The sequence below is a fragment of the Perca fluviatilis genome, chromosome 19, assembly GCF_010015445.1.
Source record: "Perca fluviatilis chromosome 19, GENO_Pfluv_1.0, whole genome shotgun sequence".
Classification (NCBI taxonomy): domain Eukaryota; kingdom Metazoa; phylum Chordata; class Actinopteri; order Perciformes; family Percidae; genus Perca; species Perca fluviatilis.
The window spans coordinates 14,820,482-14,836,925 of NC_053130.1; the positions used below are offsets into that span (position 1 = coordinate 14,820,482).

At 39.6% G+C, this 16,444-nt stretch overlaps 1 protein-coding gene across 2 annotated transcripts in view; it reads right to left on the minus strand.

Moving 5' to 3' along the window:
- sorcs3b (sortilin related VPS10 domain containing receptor 3b) overlaps window positions 1–16,444 on the minus strand; it is a 44,356-nt gene that overhangs the window by 1,510 nt on the left and 26,402 nt on the right. For both annotated transcript variants that reach the window (XM_039784651.1, XM_039784650.1), the window contains exons 10-26: window positions 15,557–15,703; window positions 14,012–14,114; window positions 13,552–13,628; window positions 13,344–13,435; window positions 12,419–12,526; window positions 12,092–12,209; window positions 11,764–11,897; window positions 11,067–11,180; window positions 10,264–10,435; window positions 8,202–8,388; window positions 7,766–7,899; window positions 7,287–7,410; window positions 6,864–6,976; window positions 6,471–6,605; window positions 4,644–4,743; window positions 3,675–3,780; window positions 3,396–3,556 (exon numbers count right to left, since the gene is read on the minus strand). In XM_039784651.1, coding sequence (XP_039640585.1) covers window positions 3,396–3,556; window positions 3,675–3,780; window positions 4,644–4,743; window positions 6,471–6,605; window positions 6,864–6,976; window positions 7,287–7,410; window positions 7,766–7,899; window positions 8,202–8,388; window positions 10,264–10,435; window positions 11,067–11,180; window positions 11,764–11,897; window positions 12,092–12,209; window positions 12,419–12,526; window positions 13,344–13,435; window positions 13,552–13,628; window positions 14,012–14,114; window positions 15,557–15,703 — 2,125 coding nt within the window. The remainder of the gene's footprint in view (window positions 1–3,395; window positions 3,557–3,674; window positions 3,781–4,643; window positions 4,744–6,470; window positions 6,606–6,863; window positions 6,977–7,286; window positions 7,411–7,765; window positions 7,900–8,201; window positions 8,389–10,263; window positions 10,436–11,066; window positions 11,181–11,763; window positions 11,898–12,091; window positions 12,210–12,418; window positions 12,527–13,343; window positions 13,436–13,551; window positions 13,629–14,011; window positions 14,115–15,556; window positions 15,704–16,444) is intronic.

Below are 16,444 nucleotides of genomic sequence, written 5' to 3' on the forward strand. Positions count from 1 at the left end.
CTATGGTATTTCTGCTTTATCTAAATGACATTGATTTTGGGCTGTAGGAATAACTGCCTTTAACACAAACCAAATAACTCAAAGTTCAATCTTGCTTTCTCTGTCATCCTTTTTCCTGAAGATCAAATGAGTTGTACAAGCTTTTACATTTAATTATAAGCCATGCATATTGGTTGAAAAGCCCCCTGTTGTTTCAAAGGAACGTGGCCTCAAGGGCTGATAAGATAGGATCCCTTTGCCAAGTGGGGTCATTTAGAATGTGCAGACACCGGTTTATTCAAAGGTGGCCCTTTTATCTCTCAACTGGGTCAGTAGTTTAAATGCAGTGATTTGTATTTACTTAAGAAAATATGATTGACCCCTTTCACATTGTCATTTCATACATTGTTAATAAAATATTAATTATAGCTGCTTTAGGGATTTCACACAGATAAAAATGTAATGACAAATGTTTCGAATAACATCACTGAGTAAAATGTAAGGATATTTAAAGGAATAAACAGTAAAGCAGATGTAGGTATACATGCTTGTCTCTGATTGGCTGTTAATACAATTTAGTTTTATTTTTTACACTCAGCTAAGAACTTTTTTAATCCTAAGGTGTATCTTTAATGTAACACTTTAAGTATAATTGTTAGAGGTTTGATAAATACTCACACCACTCTTCCTCACAGTGCATGAGCATTGAGGGTGGTCTAGCAAGAGACTGATTCATGTCTATCAGAGAACTGTGGTTATGTAAATAACACTTTTTCTTATTTATTTTGTGTCTCTTGAATTGGAAAATACTGACTCAATTGGTCCATAGACCTGTTCTAACAACCTCCTACCTTGCCATGAATATCTTTTATGCTTAAAAAGACCTTATTTCAACTCAACTGCAAAATTCTACTTATTATGAAACACGAGCCCATGTGAGCTTCATGTTAATCATTCAGAACCAATTTGTATTAACATAAATCATTAAGTTACATTTTTTTTTATGTCAAATCCTGTTTTAAATGTTTAAATCATGTAACATAACATAACCTTTATAGAATCAGTGACAATTCTCCTTCTTAGGCCGGTTACACACTGTACGCGTCTCGCGAGCGTGGCGTTTCTGTTGCGTCTCAGCTGCGTGTCAGCTGCGTGGATTTTTCTGTGTCCTACACACCAGAAGCGTGTCTGACGCGGTGCTGCTCCTACTGCTAGATACAGGGAAGGCTGATCTCGGGACATAGCGCCGACAGATTCAAACTCTGAAAAATGGGTAAGTGGGCTGTCTGTGTAGCTGTAAAGAGCCTACAGCCTATCTGATGTTGGACCGTCACTCACGTTGTTATCGTAGCCTATCCTACTACCCTTTATATATAGCCTACTGATTTGATTAAAGCAAGACAACATCGGCAGTATTGACTGCAAAATATGTTACAGAATATTTCGTTCTGTATGACCAGTGCAACATTTGAAAATATTTTCTCTGAAATTTTGTATTACATTTATATCTACTTTGATGTCAAAACCTAGACTTTCAAACATCAAGATGTCATTTATTAGCATATGTGGGTGTCTAAATGACATATAAACATATTTTCCTACTCTATTTTGCCTGGAACGCTTCCAACACGCCCGTCTCGCGTGAAAAATAGGCGTCGGTTCTATTTCTAGCAGGCACGCGTCTCAGGCGCGTCTCGAGCCGCGCGTGAGCCGCGCGTCTCACGCCGGCAGTGTGTAAGCTCTAACCTGTTAACATGGGAGCCGAAATATAAACGGACAAGCCACGCGGCTGACACGCTCGCGCGACGCGTGCAGTGTGTAACCGGCCTTAGAGCCATTTGGACTAAAATGAAAACACATAAAATCACTGATCCCAGACATTAATTAAATTAAAACTGGTTAATGTTTTCCTCTGGTAGGGGACATGTTTCCACTAGCTGGAGCAAGATCTACTTTGCAGGCAATAAATAATTCTGTACCATTTCAGAAGGATGTAATAGCAATATATAACAATGTAATAGTGAATAATGAAGGCAATATTCAAAATAGATGAATGATTACTGGACAGCGGCCTGCACTAGCAGATAGATCTTATGTTCTTTGCTAAATGGATACAACAGGCTTGTATCCCAGCATAAATGAGACTGGATAAGAATCAAAGCAAGCTTCAGAGTATTAATGAAATCTTTAAACAGCAGGTTGAAAATTCATTTAATCTAGCGAGCACCAAATCAAAAGGTCCCATGCTGCTCTGCCCTTTTGTAAATAAACACTTTAGAAAGCAACCGAAAAGGAGTTCATTTGTTTCAGATCAGCTAGGACTTGGAAACGTAGGAACAGCTAAGAAATGAATAATGGCCAAAGTGCTGAGTGACCAGAAAACGGCCTGCAGCCCACATGTCTTTGTCAGGAGCACTGCAATGAAACTTTTGTCAAATAATTCACAGTGTCTGCAGGGACCGAATAGTTCTCATCTAAAAGCCATCACGGTGGATGTCAGCCATAGCAATCAAAAAGTTAACTTGCCATCGTGATATCTGGTTACTGCTTGTGGCGTGCAATTTGCAAAAGTATGACATATTGCATTGATAAACACGTTCCAGCACCTTATACAGGTGTGCTGCACTTCAATGTACAGTCATATAAATAAAACTGTCTATCTAAAACAATCTATTTTTTTCTCAAAACCAAAATACAGGTGCAATTTATTCAAAACATATGTTCAGTTATGTGTTTTAGGGCAATGTAATGTTAATCAGTATCAGTCTCTTACAGTGGCAGTCATCCTTTAAATCCTGTGAGTGTCTGAGCAGGACACAGATATTAATATTCTGTATGTACTTTTATACTTTTACTTTACTACATTTCAAAAGGGAAATATTGTACTTGTTACTCCACTACATTTATTTGGTACCTGCAGAACCCATTGTGGCTGCATAATGAGTTTTTTTTACCTTTATACTGTAACTACATTTTCTTGATAATACCTACACACTTTTACTTAGATATTTTGCTGATTTAAATCCAGCTCTGTGTCATAATTTTGTTGCCTGTGTGTTTAGATGAACAGTGTTTGGCTTCCCTCCATAGCGTGGAGATCTGCCGAGACACAAAATGATGCAGACCTCCACTGGGCGTTCCGTGCACTGGCGCCATGGAGGGAAGCCACACACCGTTCATCTTAACACACTGCCAAAACAAATATGACACATAGCTGGTTTGAAATCAGCAAAGTATCCCTTTAGGTAAGGTTTTTAATGCAGGAGTTTTACTTGTAACAGAGAATTTAAAATATTGGTATTGCTACTTTTACTAAAGTAAAATATCTTAATATGTCTTCCACCTCTGCTTAAAATGCTGTATAGTCACATAATCAGAGTTAATGGTGGTAAGTTGTAAATGTGTTGCTTACGTACCTCTGCTCCTAGCCTCCAGCTCCTTTTCCATGAGTTCTTTCGGAGAGGGAAACTCACTGAGCTTGACCTTGGACATGTTGTCGTTCTGACCCACTGTACTGATCACCTCCGGTTCCTTCTCATGACTGTCCTCAGTCTCAACATGGATCCAAGGGATTTTCCTAATGACAGGGAGATAGCGGAGCAGCTGTGTAAGGTTTTCATCAACAACAAAGATACATTGTTTGTGATTTACAGGTGAATTCAATACAATTTACTTTCTTATCTAAGTGAACACACCTTTTGAACTTGTAGATGAAGAATGCCGCTATACCAACAAACACCACGGTGAGCAGCATCAGCATGGCTGACCCACTATGGATGGAGTTTGAATCCACAAGTGGTGCTGAAAAACAAACACAATAAATGAGCATCACATTTTGACCAAGATAATGCTTTCTTTTTGTCCCAAAACCATGTCTAATTTCAAAGCGATCACTTTCATCACCCCATGTCATGTAACAACTGCAGGTACAGTTTAAAGAGCTGCTCTCTGCATATTATCCCCTCAGGGTATTAAAAGGAACCTTTAGGAGGTCTACTGGCTCTCCCTGGGGTCTGTCATGCAGGTAGCTTATGCATAGTCATGGCTTTTTAAATGCTGAGATGCAATATTCAAAGTATTTCCCCCACCTCCCATCTTTCTCTCCTTCAGAGAGAACACTATGAAGTCTATGACCTTTGTGGATCATTTTAAAAGGCAACTCAGACCTTTGTATGCAGACACAAATGAAGACAGATCCGTTGGTGGATGAAAAGGGTAAAGGCACACATGGTTGATCGACAAGTTTTTGCGTTATGCTAATGACCAGGTGACCCTGCCGATTTCCTCAGTGCATACCAAATGCCTTATTTGTCAATCATATCATTGATTGGCTGACTTCAAAAGAAAACTACTGTCTCACAGCCTCAGGTGCAAAACTGATTCACTGTGAAATATATTTAAATCCTGTAATATACAGTATCATATACATCTCACAGGGAATACTTTTGTGTTTGTCTTATTTTTTCAGTGTTTGGGTAGAACTCGATGTCAAATCATCTAAAGAAAGACACGGAGCAAAACAAATACACTGTAGACATACCATACTAAACTGGCATACATCTATTTGAACACTTTTTTATGTTCCTGCAGAAGGTTTTTAAATGCAACAATTATATTGGTCCAAGTGTGCAGAAATGATATGCTAAGGTTCCAAACAAACTTACCCAAAGTTTGCTGAGTCATGTACACAATAATGTGAATATCAGCTTTCAGCTCAAACTGGATCAGGCCTTGGTTCAGGGCAGTGACAAAAGTATCCGATATCTGTTTGAGGTACACAAAAAAGAAAATAATAATATGAAAAAGACTCTGTAAGGTTAAATATAATGCTCGAATCATCTTCCGAACTGGCAATTTATAACTAACACTTTCTTAAAAGAATAATTTGAGAAATATGTTTCTTTCTAGAGTTAGAAGATAATATTAAATGTCCTATGACCTGCTGCATTTTGGATGCTTTTATATAGGCCTTAGTGGTCCCTTAATACTGTATCTGAAGTCTCTTTCCCGAAATTCAGCCTTGGTACAGAATTACAGCCACTAGAGCCAGTCCCACAATGAGCTTTCCTCAGGATGGGCCATTTCTGTAGCCTGACAGGCCAGACCCACATCAAGATGTTGGGTCTGGGAACTCACCATTGACAGGGCTCAATGCGAGGGGCGGGATAAACGGTTGTCTTTCAAATTCCCTCTGCATGCAATAGGATAGCGCTACAACCAACCAGAGCAACGAAGAAGGTAGCGAAGCTAGTTGATAGATTAAACTTTTGCTGTATCTGGTCATCAAAACTCCGAAGACATCTTCCTTATTTAAGAATGATTTCAGTGCTGTTCTTTGTTCTTTTCTCAAAGAAAAGCTTAACTCCAAGTCTTCCAGAAGACTGCTGTTCCCAGCAGCAGCAACCATAAGCCCCGCCTACCGACTCTATACACGATGTGATTGGCCTGACCTGAGTTTGGTTTTTCCAGCTCGCAAGTCAACGGAGAGTGCCTAGACCCCCTGGCTGCAAATTAAATTTGCTGCCACTAGGGTGCGTCTAGATTTCTAGGCTACCATTTCTGTGTCTGTAGCTTTAAATGCTATTAAGGAGGAGAGAGGGGGGGCAAGGTGGAGGATGGGGCCTTGACCAACTGCCATGTTTCGCTTGTTTGCAAGCCATGATGTCTCTCTCTTTCTAATGGGCGGGCCAAATTCTCTGGGCGGGCAAAGCAGAGAAAGGGGAGGTAACCTTTCCCCTTATGACGACATATAGTGAAGATTCCAGATTGGCCCATCTGAGCTTTCATTTTTTCAAAGGCGGAGCAGAATACCCAGAGCTTGGTTTACACCTATCACAATTTCTAGCCACTGGGGGACCATAGGCAGGCTAGGGGAACTCATATTAATGTTAAAAAAAAACCATAAAGTGACATTTTCATGCCATGGGACCTTTAACACCACTCATGTCTGTACGTTGAGTATGGAGCTTAAGCCAGGAGGCGATTAGATTCATTTAGCATAATGACTGTAAGCAGGGGGAAACAGCTAGCCTGGCCCTCTCCTGGCTCTCCATAGTTAAAAAAATCACCTACAAAGAACCTGAAATTTGACTAATTAACACCTTAAAGCGTTTAACGCCCCATTAAACCACAACTTGTAAATTTTACATTTCTAATGTGTACAGAATAAACAAACAAGATAATATGTGTTGATTTGTTAGCTTTAGAGCTTTAGATCTAACTTATCTCTCAGCAAAAAAGCAAATAAACAAATGTTATTAATATTAAATTATTCTTTTAAGCGTTTTTTGGTCATTTGTTGGCCACTTTACATTCAGTAGCAGCTAGTATAAAAGTACACAAAACCAGGGCCTAAACCAATTTAATAAAAAAAATTGTAATACTTAATGATGTCATACTGTATATGATTTTTGTGTCATATCAGTAGAAGTGAAACAGCTATACTTAATACAAGTTCACATGATAATGTTATATATTTCTGGACATCTTACCATCTCTAGAGCCTCCTCACTCCCTCTTTTGTGCTCACTTGATGTTTGCTCATCAGGCAGAATAAAGAGCTCTGCTGAAGATGGAAGTCCAGGATACAAAGACACCAGCAGCTGATCTTCAGCAACCCCAGACACCTGAACAACACAACAGGCTGGTATAAAGTTTGAACTGATACTACTCAAAATCGTCAACCCAACAACATTTTCTGATTCAATTAAAATTTACTCTAGATAACCGTGTAAGGTTACTGTCTTCAAAGATCAACTAAAAAGAGACGCCAAGACCGTCGTATCAACACTGCACACAGGTATAAAATAGTAATGAGCCTGAAAGCCACTGGTGGCTGATGTTGGCTCCAGGAAAGACCTCAGAGTAATATGGACTCGATGTACCTGTGACAGAACTGTCCGCACCACCCGCCCTATGTCCTCCCTCCACTCCGGGATGTCAGGGTTGTGCTCATCAAGAGCTGGCGAGAACGACAACAGCAGTGATCTGAAGAACTCTGGAAAAAAGGCAAAGTGATGTCTTTTAGAATATGAATGTTACTTCTGGTTTCGTTTTTGATTAATCTGATGTGCAGTTTTGTCTTTTCTCATTTGGCAACATACCCTTGAAGTTAATTGCTTCTCAAAATCTCGTGTTCGCCTACTGTGACATTTTATTCATTAGATAAGTCCACATTGACATAAACGTGGCACCGTTCGCAGCGTGGACCGAGAAGCATCATACTTTCCCCGAGATCGCGTATTGCATATTCATGTAATGTGCATCGCACCAATTAAAGTGCTTTGAAGACTGTCTCCCCCACTCACCTTTAACAGTTATAACTTTTGAATCCTGCATTATAGTGCTCCCAGAAGCAACTTGGACCGTGACCTTGTTCTTTCCTTCTCTCTGAAATGTGTATGAGATGCTTCCCTCCAAGGTTATAATGGGCTGGATTTCAAAAAGGAAAAAAAACAGAGAATTTCACAGAAAATCCTGCATCCTCTCAGCCGAATATAGAATACTACGTACATGCAGCCCTTGACAAACTGTATAATGAGGGGTTACTGCAGTGAACACAATCAACGTGATAAATAAATATGACCAGCCATCCTAGCTGGATCCTCCAGAAAGACAGCGCAGTCACGTGCAGCAACATTTTAAATGATTTGTGTTAAAGCTCTGTAGATTTACACTTTGTAAACAACAACGAGAGGACATCAAGAGAAGATGGAAAATACTGCAGTAAACAGGACAAAAAAGTGTGTGCGAAACAATAGCGGGAGTGGGAGGAGAAGCTTCTCACCTCGGAGCTGTTGTCAAACCACCAGAAGAAGGCCAATGTTCTGGTGTGACTCGGCCAAACCACCACGGTCAGATTAACCTTCTTCCCCCTGATGGCTACAATAGGAGCGGAGAGATATACACGCTCCACTGGACCTGAGGCAGCAACACATACACCACCACACATACATGCATTACACATGTGTGCAAACAAATCAATGCAGGCATACGCAAACACACAAATTCATAAAACACTGAGTATTACTTCGATCACAGCTGATGTACATTTAGCTCCAGGAGTGTTTTTCCATTTTCCAAGGCTAAAATGCATAAAAGTAATACAGCCATGACTGAAATGAAATTCAGCTGAGTGGGAACGTGACTATCCATGAAAGAGGAGAGATTCATGCTATATGCACTGCCGCAGGAATGAGTAATGATGTTTCTTATTCACATACTGGTGATGTGTAAAAACAGTGTGCTGCTGTCAGATCCCAGGTTGTTTTCAGCAGAAGCTGTCACTCGGTAAATCCCAGTCGTTCTGTAGATGTGGTTGATGCCATCATCCGTCCTGCTCAGGTTAGAGTATGTGATCTTGATGCCGTCTCCAAAGTCTAGCTGGATGCTGGTCCTCAGCGAGTCTCCCTGTGGACAGACGGTAAGACATGGCATCTGTCACCGCGGCTTAGGTCAGGATACTTCAATTAGACCACATACAAGTGAAGTAAGCACAGTCCACTAAGTGCTTTGGCTGAGATGACCTATAAACCGTGTCACAAACTCTCTGCAGATGAATATGAATGGAAAGAGACAGAAACTCAACTGAGAAAAGAAGAATAAAGTAAAAGGAGAACTACAGAGGGCGCACGGATAGCTCAGTTGGTAGAGCAGGCGGCTGTATATAGAGGTTTATTCCTCGACGGAGCGGGCCTGGGTTCAACTCCGACCTGTGGCCCTTTGCTGCATGTCATTCCCATCTCTCTCCCCTTTCATGTCTTCAGCTGTCCTATAAAAATAAAGGCTTAAAATGCCCAAAAAATAATCTTAAAAATAGGAGAGCTACCAGGACCAGAAAAAAGCTGGCTCTCTGTCACGTTGCATTCTGAGATCGACTCTTTTTGACTAGCAAGATGTCGGCAACCGGAAAAACCAACAGCTAACAGAAAAACCTTTTTTTTTTTTTTTAGTAAACTCTGTCTACACAAACAATGTTCTCAATGCTCGAGTTCATGTGTAGAGCCGCTGGTTAGGGCTGCTCGATTATGGAAAAAAATATAATCACGATTATTTCGGTCAATATTGAAATCACGATAATTTAACACGATTACGCGTTGAGTTCTGGAAAGATGGTGCAATTATTGAACTTAAAAAAAAAAACAGTGGAAAAAGTTAAATAAATCAACAGTAAAAAAACACAACTGTGAAATTTGCCTTAATACTTTTCCTATTTAAACTTTATTTTTTCATTCAGAACACAAGAGAAAATAAGAGTTTATTTGCAAAACGTAATGAGCTAAATAATTGTTTTTCTCGATTATTCTGTTTTTGTGATCATTGGGAGCCGAAATCATAATCACGATTAAATTTCGATTAATTGCACAGCACTACCGCTGGTGATACTTTAGTTTCATGTTGTGTCGAGCCTTCTTGGTGTTTTAAAAATAGTGATTTTGATGCTATCATAGTAATGCCTCTAGCTCTCCCATTCAAAAGGCCATTTGACCGAAAACGAGAATACGGCAAATCTTAAAAGTAGCGTTTCCGTCCTAATTATGCTTTTAAACGAAAGTTTGACTCGGGTATGTTCACAAAAAGACCCTAGGTTGCATTTTGGCGAGAGTTATGCTTTAAGCCATGTTAGTGGCTCTAGACTGAAATATCTCAACAACTATTAGACAGATTTACATGAAATTTGGTGGACACATTCACCTGACGTTGGTTATCCCCTGACTGTTCCTCTTGCACCACCATTAGGTTGGCATTTTTGGTTTGTGTTAAATATCTTGAAAATATAATAGATTGATTGCCATGTAATTTGTACACACCTTCATGCCCCTCTAATAATGGTGATCCTCTGAGTTTTCATTTAGTGCTATCATCAGGTCAAAATCTTAATTTGTCTAATAGTTAAAGGCAGAATTAGTAGGATTTGTGAACACTCAAAGTTGACCCCTCCTTCCCGGCAACGACACTAGCCAGCAAGTTATCTTTAGTCTAGCTTTATGGGCGTAGTATTTGCTTCCAGACAGGAGAATTTAGCGGAGCTTCCCAAGCTAAGACTTAGACGACACTGATTACATTGTCAGCCAGGGCAGAACAGAGCCCCGAGGGAGAAGAGGCAGAGGAGTGACAGCTGGAGGCAGAGTGAGGGGCAGAGAAACGCTCAGAAAGGTCCTGAACACAGCAAAATTACAAGAAAAGACAAAATACAGGCAGAGGGCAGGGTCTCTGCAGATATAGACACCGGCCACCACACACTCTAGTGGGTCAGAAGTGATGATAGAGAGGGATTGGACTCACATCGTCAAGGTAGACCATGAAAGTAACGTTGCTTCCAACAGTGGCGCTGAGCTCCCCTTGATTGGTGGACAGCCGGAGGCCTCGAGGTGGTCTGGGACGACACAACTGCCTTTTGGGCGAGTACACATTCCTCCCTTCCTCCTTACAGTTATTGGACAAAACCTTTCGATACCTTTGAAGCATAAAATAAAAAAAGTTTTTTGTCATAATCCCATATTGCATGCATGCTAATTTCCATAGTATATAACTTTGCATAAATCTATGTACTTCAGTGAATGGAGACTTGTGGCAATGGATATCCATCATACAGCAACTTATAATGCTACTGCCAATTCAATTTCACATAGAGAAAGCAAAATGTTTTAACAAATGTTTAATATTTTTTTGTTTTGTTTTTTGTATTTATGTTTCTGGAACTTTCACTAGCATCCAGAATTTATTAAAACATTTTCCAGTTCTGAGCAGCTCCTCGGTTTCAATTCTGCAATTCGTTGTGGGACAAAAGTGTCAATCAACAGCACACAGATTTACAATAGTATGCATACTGGCCTCTTTGAGTATACTTAATTGTGTCACTTTTTGAGTGTGAACACATTGCATACTCAAAAGTGGCTCAGCATTATTATGTATTATGGAACTAGGACACAGTCTAGGTTACATTTTTCAGCTCATCTCAGAGGCTCTTTTCTGAACCACTGAGGAAGTGAACTATTATTTTATGTTTGTGTTTGAGACAACGTGACAAACAAGCTGAAATGGAATAATACTGTTTTGTGATGGAATGAACATTAGGGGCCACTTACCCTGTGCTGTTAAGAAAGCTTTGGCTGGTGCTGCAGCTTTTAGCCACACCATTCGGATTAAACCAAAAAGCAGGGGAGCACTTCCCACCTGCCTGGCGTTCCCAGCCATAATCACTGCCAAAAAAACACGATACTTCTTAAATGATAAACACTGCTACTAAAATAATCTAGCTTCTACAAGCTTTTGTAGTGGGGCAAATGCTTTGCAGTTGGCGCTTCATGGCATATTTTAAGACTATAACTAGAGACATGATTGTCAGACAAGCAGGATCAAACAGAATTTCAGACAGATGGATAAAAGATATTTAAAATTAATTTTGTGATTCATTATTAATTGAATTCTACTAAGTCACTTGACATTATGCAAATTACAGTAGCACGATTAAAAGTTCCAAACTCCCATCTACAATTTCAAAACTATAATTAGATTCGATGAATTCAGTCCTATTCGTTTTCCAGTAAATGTGCCATGTAAGATGGATATTAAGGCATACGAAGTTCTGCAAACTGATACTTCTGTTTTTGATTACAAATGTCTACAAGCAGTCGTAATTAAGTATAAGTGAATTAGATTTTCAAAGGAGAGGGGGTATTTGGTAAACATGGTCTGAAAGAAATGAAGGATCCGATTACTGAGGATAAAAGTCTCAGTTACAGTATAGTCCCAGTTGGGAAAGCTGAGAGAAGAAGTCATTACCATTCAAAATCATAGGCTGTGCAGGGGCATGGCTCTGAGAAAGAGATCCTTGAATAGTCCTGGGCAAGCATGCAACGGTTGCCTGGCCTGCGCTTCATATAGGTCTGCTTCTCACCCATCACACACAGCTCTCCCTATCAAACAAATAAAAAGATCATGTCGTTTTTTACAAGATTGAAAGAAACTCTGGGAAGTAAAGATCGACAGAAAGAAAGATTTTTGTTCATGCATTAAGCAAGTGTTGCTGCTGTGTGTTTACAGTGACGACAGACAAACATGTATCTTTTGAAGCTGACACTGAATCAATAATGTTTAACATCCCTGTTACCTTATTTTGCAGGTTCCATGTTTGATAATCTCCATCCATGCATCTCCTGTTAAAGAGGCCCTTGTAGTCAATCTTGATCAGCTGCCACTCCGACCGATGACTGAAGTGTCCAAAGAAACTAAAAAGTGATTCAACAAAACGCAAATTTCAGATGAGACTATTTTGAGTTGAAAATATACACGTTTCTGATGGTGTAACAACACCAAATGCAAATCTGAAGTCTGTCATTTATGCTGACAGACAAGTTTCATAGAAGAGCTAATTCTTTAAGCCTTAGAATATTTTGTTTTATTTCTGCTGGACTGTACTTGTGTGTCTCTTCCTTACGTGATAATGTGATTGTCAGATTCTGGCTCCATTAACACTCCGTCCACATACAGATGTGCCAAGGAGAAACTATGACGGTCCCATTTTTTTCCTTCGTCTAGACTTATCCTTCAGGAAAAAAACAACAACAGATGTCAAAGCATGAACATCTGTCCTTCTGTCTATGCATCCATGTTTATCTCTCTGCAGTGGCTAAATATATTGTCTTCTCTATGCGTATACCATTAAACATCCCAAGCACAGAGGTTAAGCAGTGAAAAACAAGGCACAAAGAAATATGATAAAAGATTTCGGGTGACTTAGCTTTTTGCCACAGATGAAAAATTAAGCACCTCAGATTCTCTTCAATGTGAAAAATTATCTCGACACAGAGCTGAACAATAGAACAAATGTTCCTCGGCCCAGGGACATTTTTGAAGGTGACAAAACAACAGAAAAGAGAGACATGACTCAGGTTGTAACATTAGAAATAGATTTTGGGGGTTTCAAATCACCTTTCCTAGAGCTTAATCACTTTTGACAGGGCAGTAATGTGCAGGGGCATCAAAGTAGATAGTGTTACAAAGCGCCTGCAATATGTGGAACTTATGAGAGCATTCTCAGTCTCATATTTCCACCCTGCTCCACTTTTCATTTACATAAAAGCACTCAAACCATCATATCCAACCAAGAGTACAAAGCTATAACAGACTCTCTGCTGTTGTAAATGATTCTGGCAGTTGTGAAGCTGCAGTGCCGATACAATAATCATGCAAACTTGGCCCATCAGCATTTCAAAACATTAAATGTAATCATATGCTGCATCAAACACAGAAGAGAAACCTGAAATTATACCCAGGTAATTTCCCACTACAAGTCCAACTCCTACAGTTCATACCTACAGTAATTATGATGTCAGCTATTGTTGAGCAGTAGCTACACCTACCATAAGTGTCGAATAGGCTTCGCTGCATGTAAGACTGCCAGCAAAGCCCCTCCATTGTCAAGAAACCAAACGTTGTGCTCTTCATCAAAAATCTGTATTGGTGCACATTGAAAAAACACATTTGCTCTGCTCATGACAGCTCACTTTCAATAACAATACATAATCCGTTTAAGGTAAATGCATGCGGTGTGTGTGTGTGTAGACCCACCTGTCTCCAGCTATTTCCTGCATCAGATGTTATAAACATCCCAAGGTTAGTGGAGGACAGCTCTTTTCCGATATTCCCTGAGTACAAAAACATGAATAATTTCACTCAGTGTGTATTTACATAGCAAAGACTCCCTAACACACAATGCACAATCCCTATGCACAATCACCTCATAAAATCGTTAAGAGTTATTTTGTGAATCCATATATGTCCTCATTTTCTACTAGAGGATATATATTTATGTCTGCAACCTAATCATCTCACCCAAAATATGAGATTTAGGAGTTGAAGTTTCAGTATCTGATTTCAATGACAGAAAGAGGGCACTGTGTGATTAGTTTTGTGTGTATTTGTAGTTGCACTACTAAAATGCATTTTCTGAGAAAGTAGGGATACCTCTGGTCTAATCTAATCAGTTTATTCTATAAATCAAATGCACTTCCTTCAGGTAACTCTATACCTGTAGCCACAATGATTCCTGGCACAGACTTTTTGCTGGTGATGGGTCCAGATGTGTAGGGATTCTCCGACATCTCCAGATGAAGATGCAGCGAACAAAATGGCTGTCAACAAAACGGATTCCAATGGAGCACAGGTTGAGACAATATTTATCAGACAGATCTTCACAGAAGCACTTATAATTAGCTTTGCCTTCCAACTATGCTTCCTGTTGAGAGGAAAGTGCTAACATTTTCAGATAGCATTTATAAAACAAAGATACTTTGTTCCTCTCATCTCCTCTGCCTGGAATAAAAAGACAGAAAATGGCTGAGGGGACACAGAGGGCATTTGAATTGTTTCATTCTAAAGCAAACAAGGCATGTAATTAGAATTCTCAAAGATGCACTGATAAAACTGGCAAAATTGATTCAAATCATTTTCACTCATCTGTCAGACTAAAGCACATTGAAAAACATCAATACAGCTTTTCAAACAGCAGAGGTTGGACGGGGGTCAGAAAGTAGCAACCCAGTCTCACGGCAGTTCGTCAAATGGTCACGTTATTTTTAATCTATTGATTTGTGTTCACGGGGACGTTTTTCTCGTTTTTTTCGTGGTGGCCAGCACAAAATGGTCTATACGGAGATTAACTCACACGCCGGGACACGGCCACGGGGTCGCGCGACAATAACGGGATGGCGGAGGTTGGGTTAAGGAAAAAAACAACGGGGAAAGGACGCCTCACACGCCGGGAGACGGCCGCAGGGAACGCGCAACAATAACAGGACGGTTAACGGGGAAAAAAAACGCCACACACGGGACGCGATCCCCGGCCTCTGGGGTGAAAGTCCTGAATTGTTTGACCCATCCACCACCCCAACCAACCTCCTTACGCGGATTTTTGGAATTTCATACTACTCGCTACCATAGTCGTGCTGTGCCCACGACATATGCTTCCCATTTAAATACATTAGTTTACATTTTCGTGCTGGCCACCACGAAAAATATGACAAAAACGTCCCTGTGAACACGAATCAATAGATTAAATAACGTGACCATTTGACAAACTGCCGTGAGACTGGGTTGAAAGTAGCCAAGAGCAAAATGGTCATTTGTATGACAAGGAGGAATGCAGTAACCTGCTATTAACTGAACAATTTACATTATTTTAAACAGACTATAAAGAACATACTGACCGGATTAGATTCATATCATACCTGCTGATTAACAACACGGAAGCATAATGTAATTCAGTGTAATCTAACATTCATTAGTCCAGTGTGACTACGGGTAGTAAATTGAAATCACAGAGGTTAATGGAAAGTCTGGACCCCTGAAACTATACATGATGACACTCTGTGCGTTACACTGATAATGAGAATATTCCAGCTGAGCATCTCCTCGCCCATTCAGGAGGCTGATTTAGCAAATATGACTCGGAATCAAAGAACATCCAAAGCACAGCTGATGAGGTTGAAATATTTGATAAATTATATATTTCATAAGCTTCCTTTCGCATTGAATAAGAGCATTCATTCACTCCTGCCCAAAAGCTCAAACTCACCAGAATGCAGTGAAGGTTATTTCCAGCCACATCAGCGGCAGGAGCTGGCAGCAGGGCCCATGTTTGTCCCTTGTTGTATGTGATGAAAGTCTTGACATGATTGTCCAACAGTTTGTTGGCAAGATACATGCCATTTATCCCCTCAACCTGTGAAGGAAAACAGCAAAGATGCATTTATTGTCTATGGTACTTTCCCAATGTACAATAACAATCATATTCATGGTGCTTTAGAGTTAAGAGGATTACTCGATTAGTAGATTAACAGAAAATTTATCATGAAGTAGAATAAGCAATACCACTGTGTAAAAATACTCTAGAAGTAAAAGTCTTGCTTTCAAAATGTTAATGTACATAAGTATTATTAGCAAAATGTACTTAATGTATCAAAAGTATTCTGAAAGGCACTTGTTATTATTGTTTTTATGTTAGTTTATTATTATTGTTTATTATTATTATTATTATTATTATTATTATTATTATTATTATTATTATATAAAGCCTGACATCCTATGTGTGTTGCGGTTCTTAAAATCCCTTTGCTACCGGAACAAAAGGCTTTGAGATAGCAAGCTACACGCTGAAAATGTCAAGTTTTTAAGAAAATTTGGATCGTGCAATAAGGTTATATATATATATATAATATGATTACGGCATTTACTATCTGAATGGGATTGGCGGGTATTTGTTATGGACAAACCACACACTGCGATACTCTGGTAAGAGCAAATTACATTTAACCATGTAACCAGCTAATTTAAATAGCTTGCGTTACTGTTTTGTGTGAACTGTATTGTGTGAACAACTTTATTTAATTCTGTATGTGGCGTTTTCTTTTGCAGGGTGCAAATGTTAGCGCCACTCCCAGGATTGGTTTAAAGAAATGCAAAC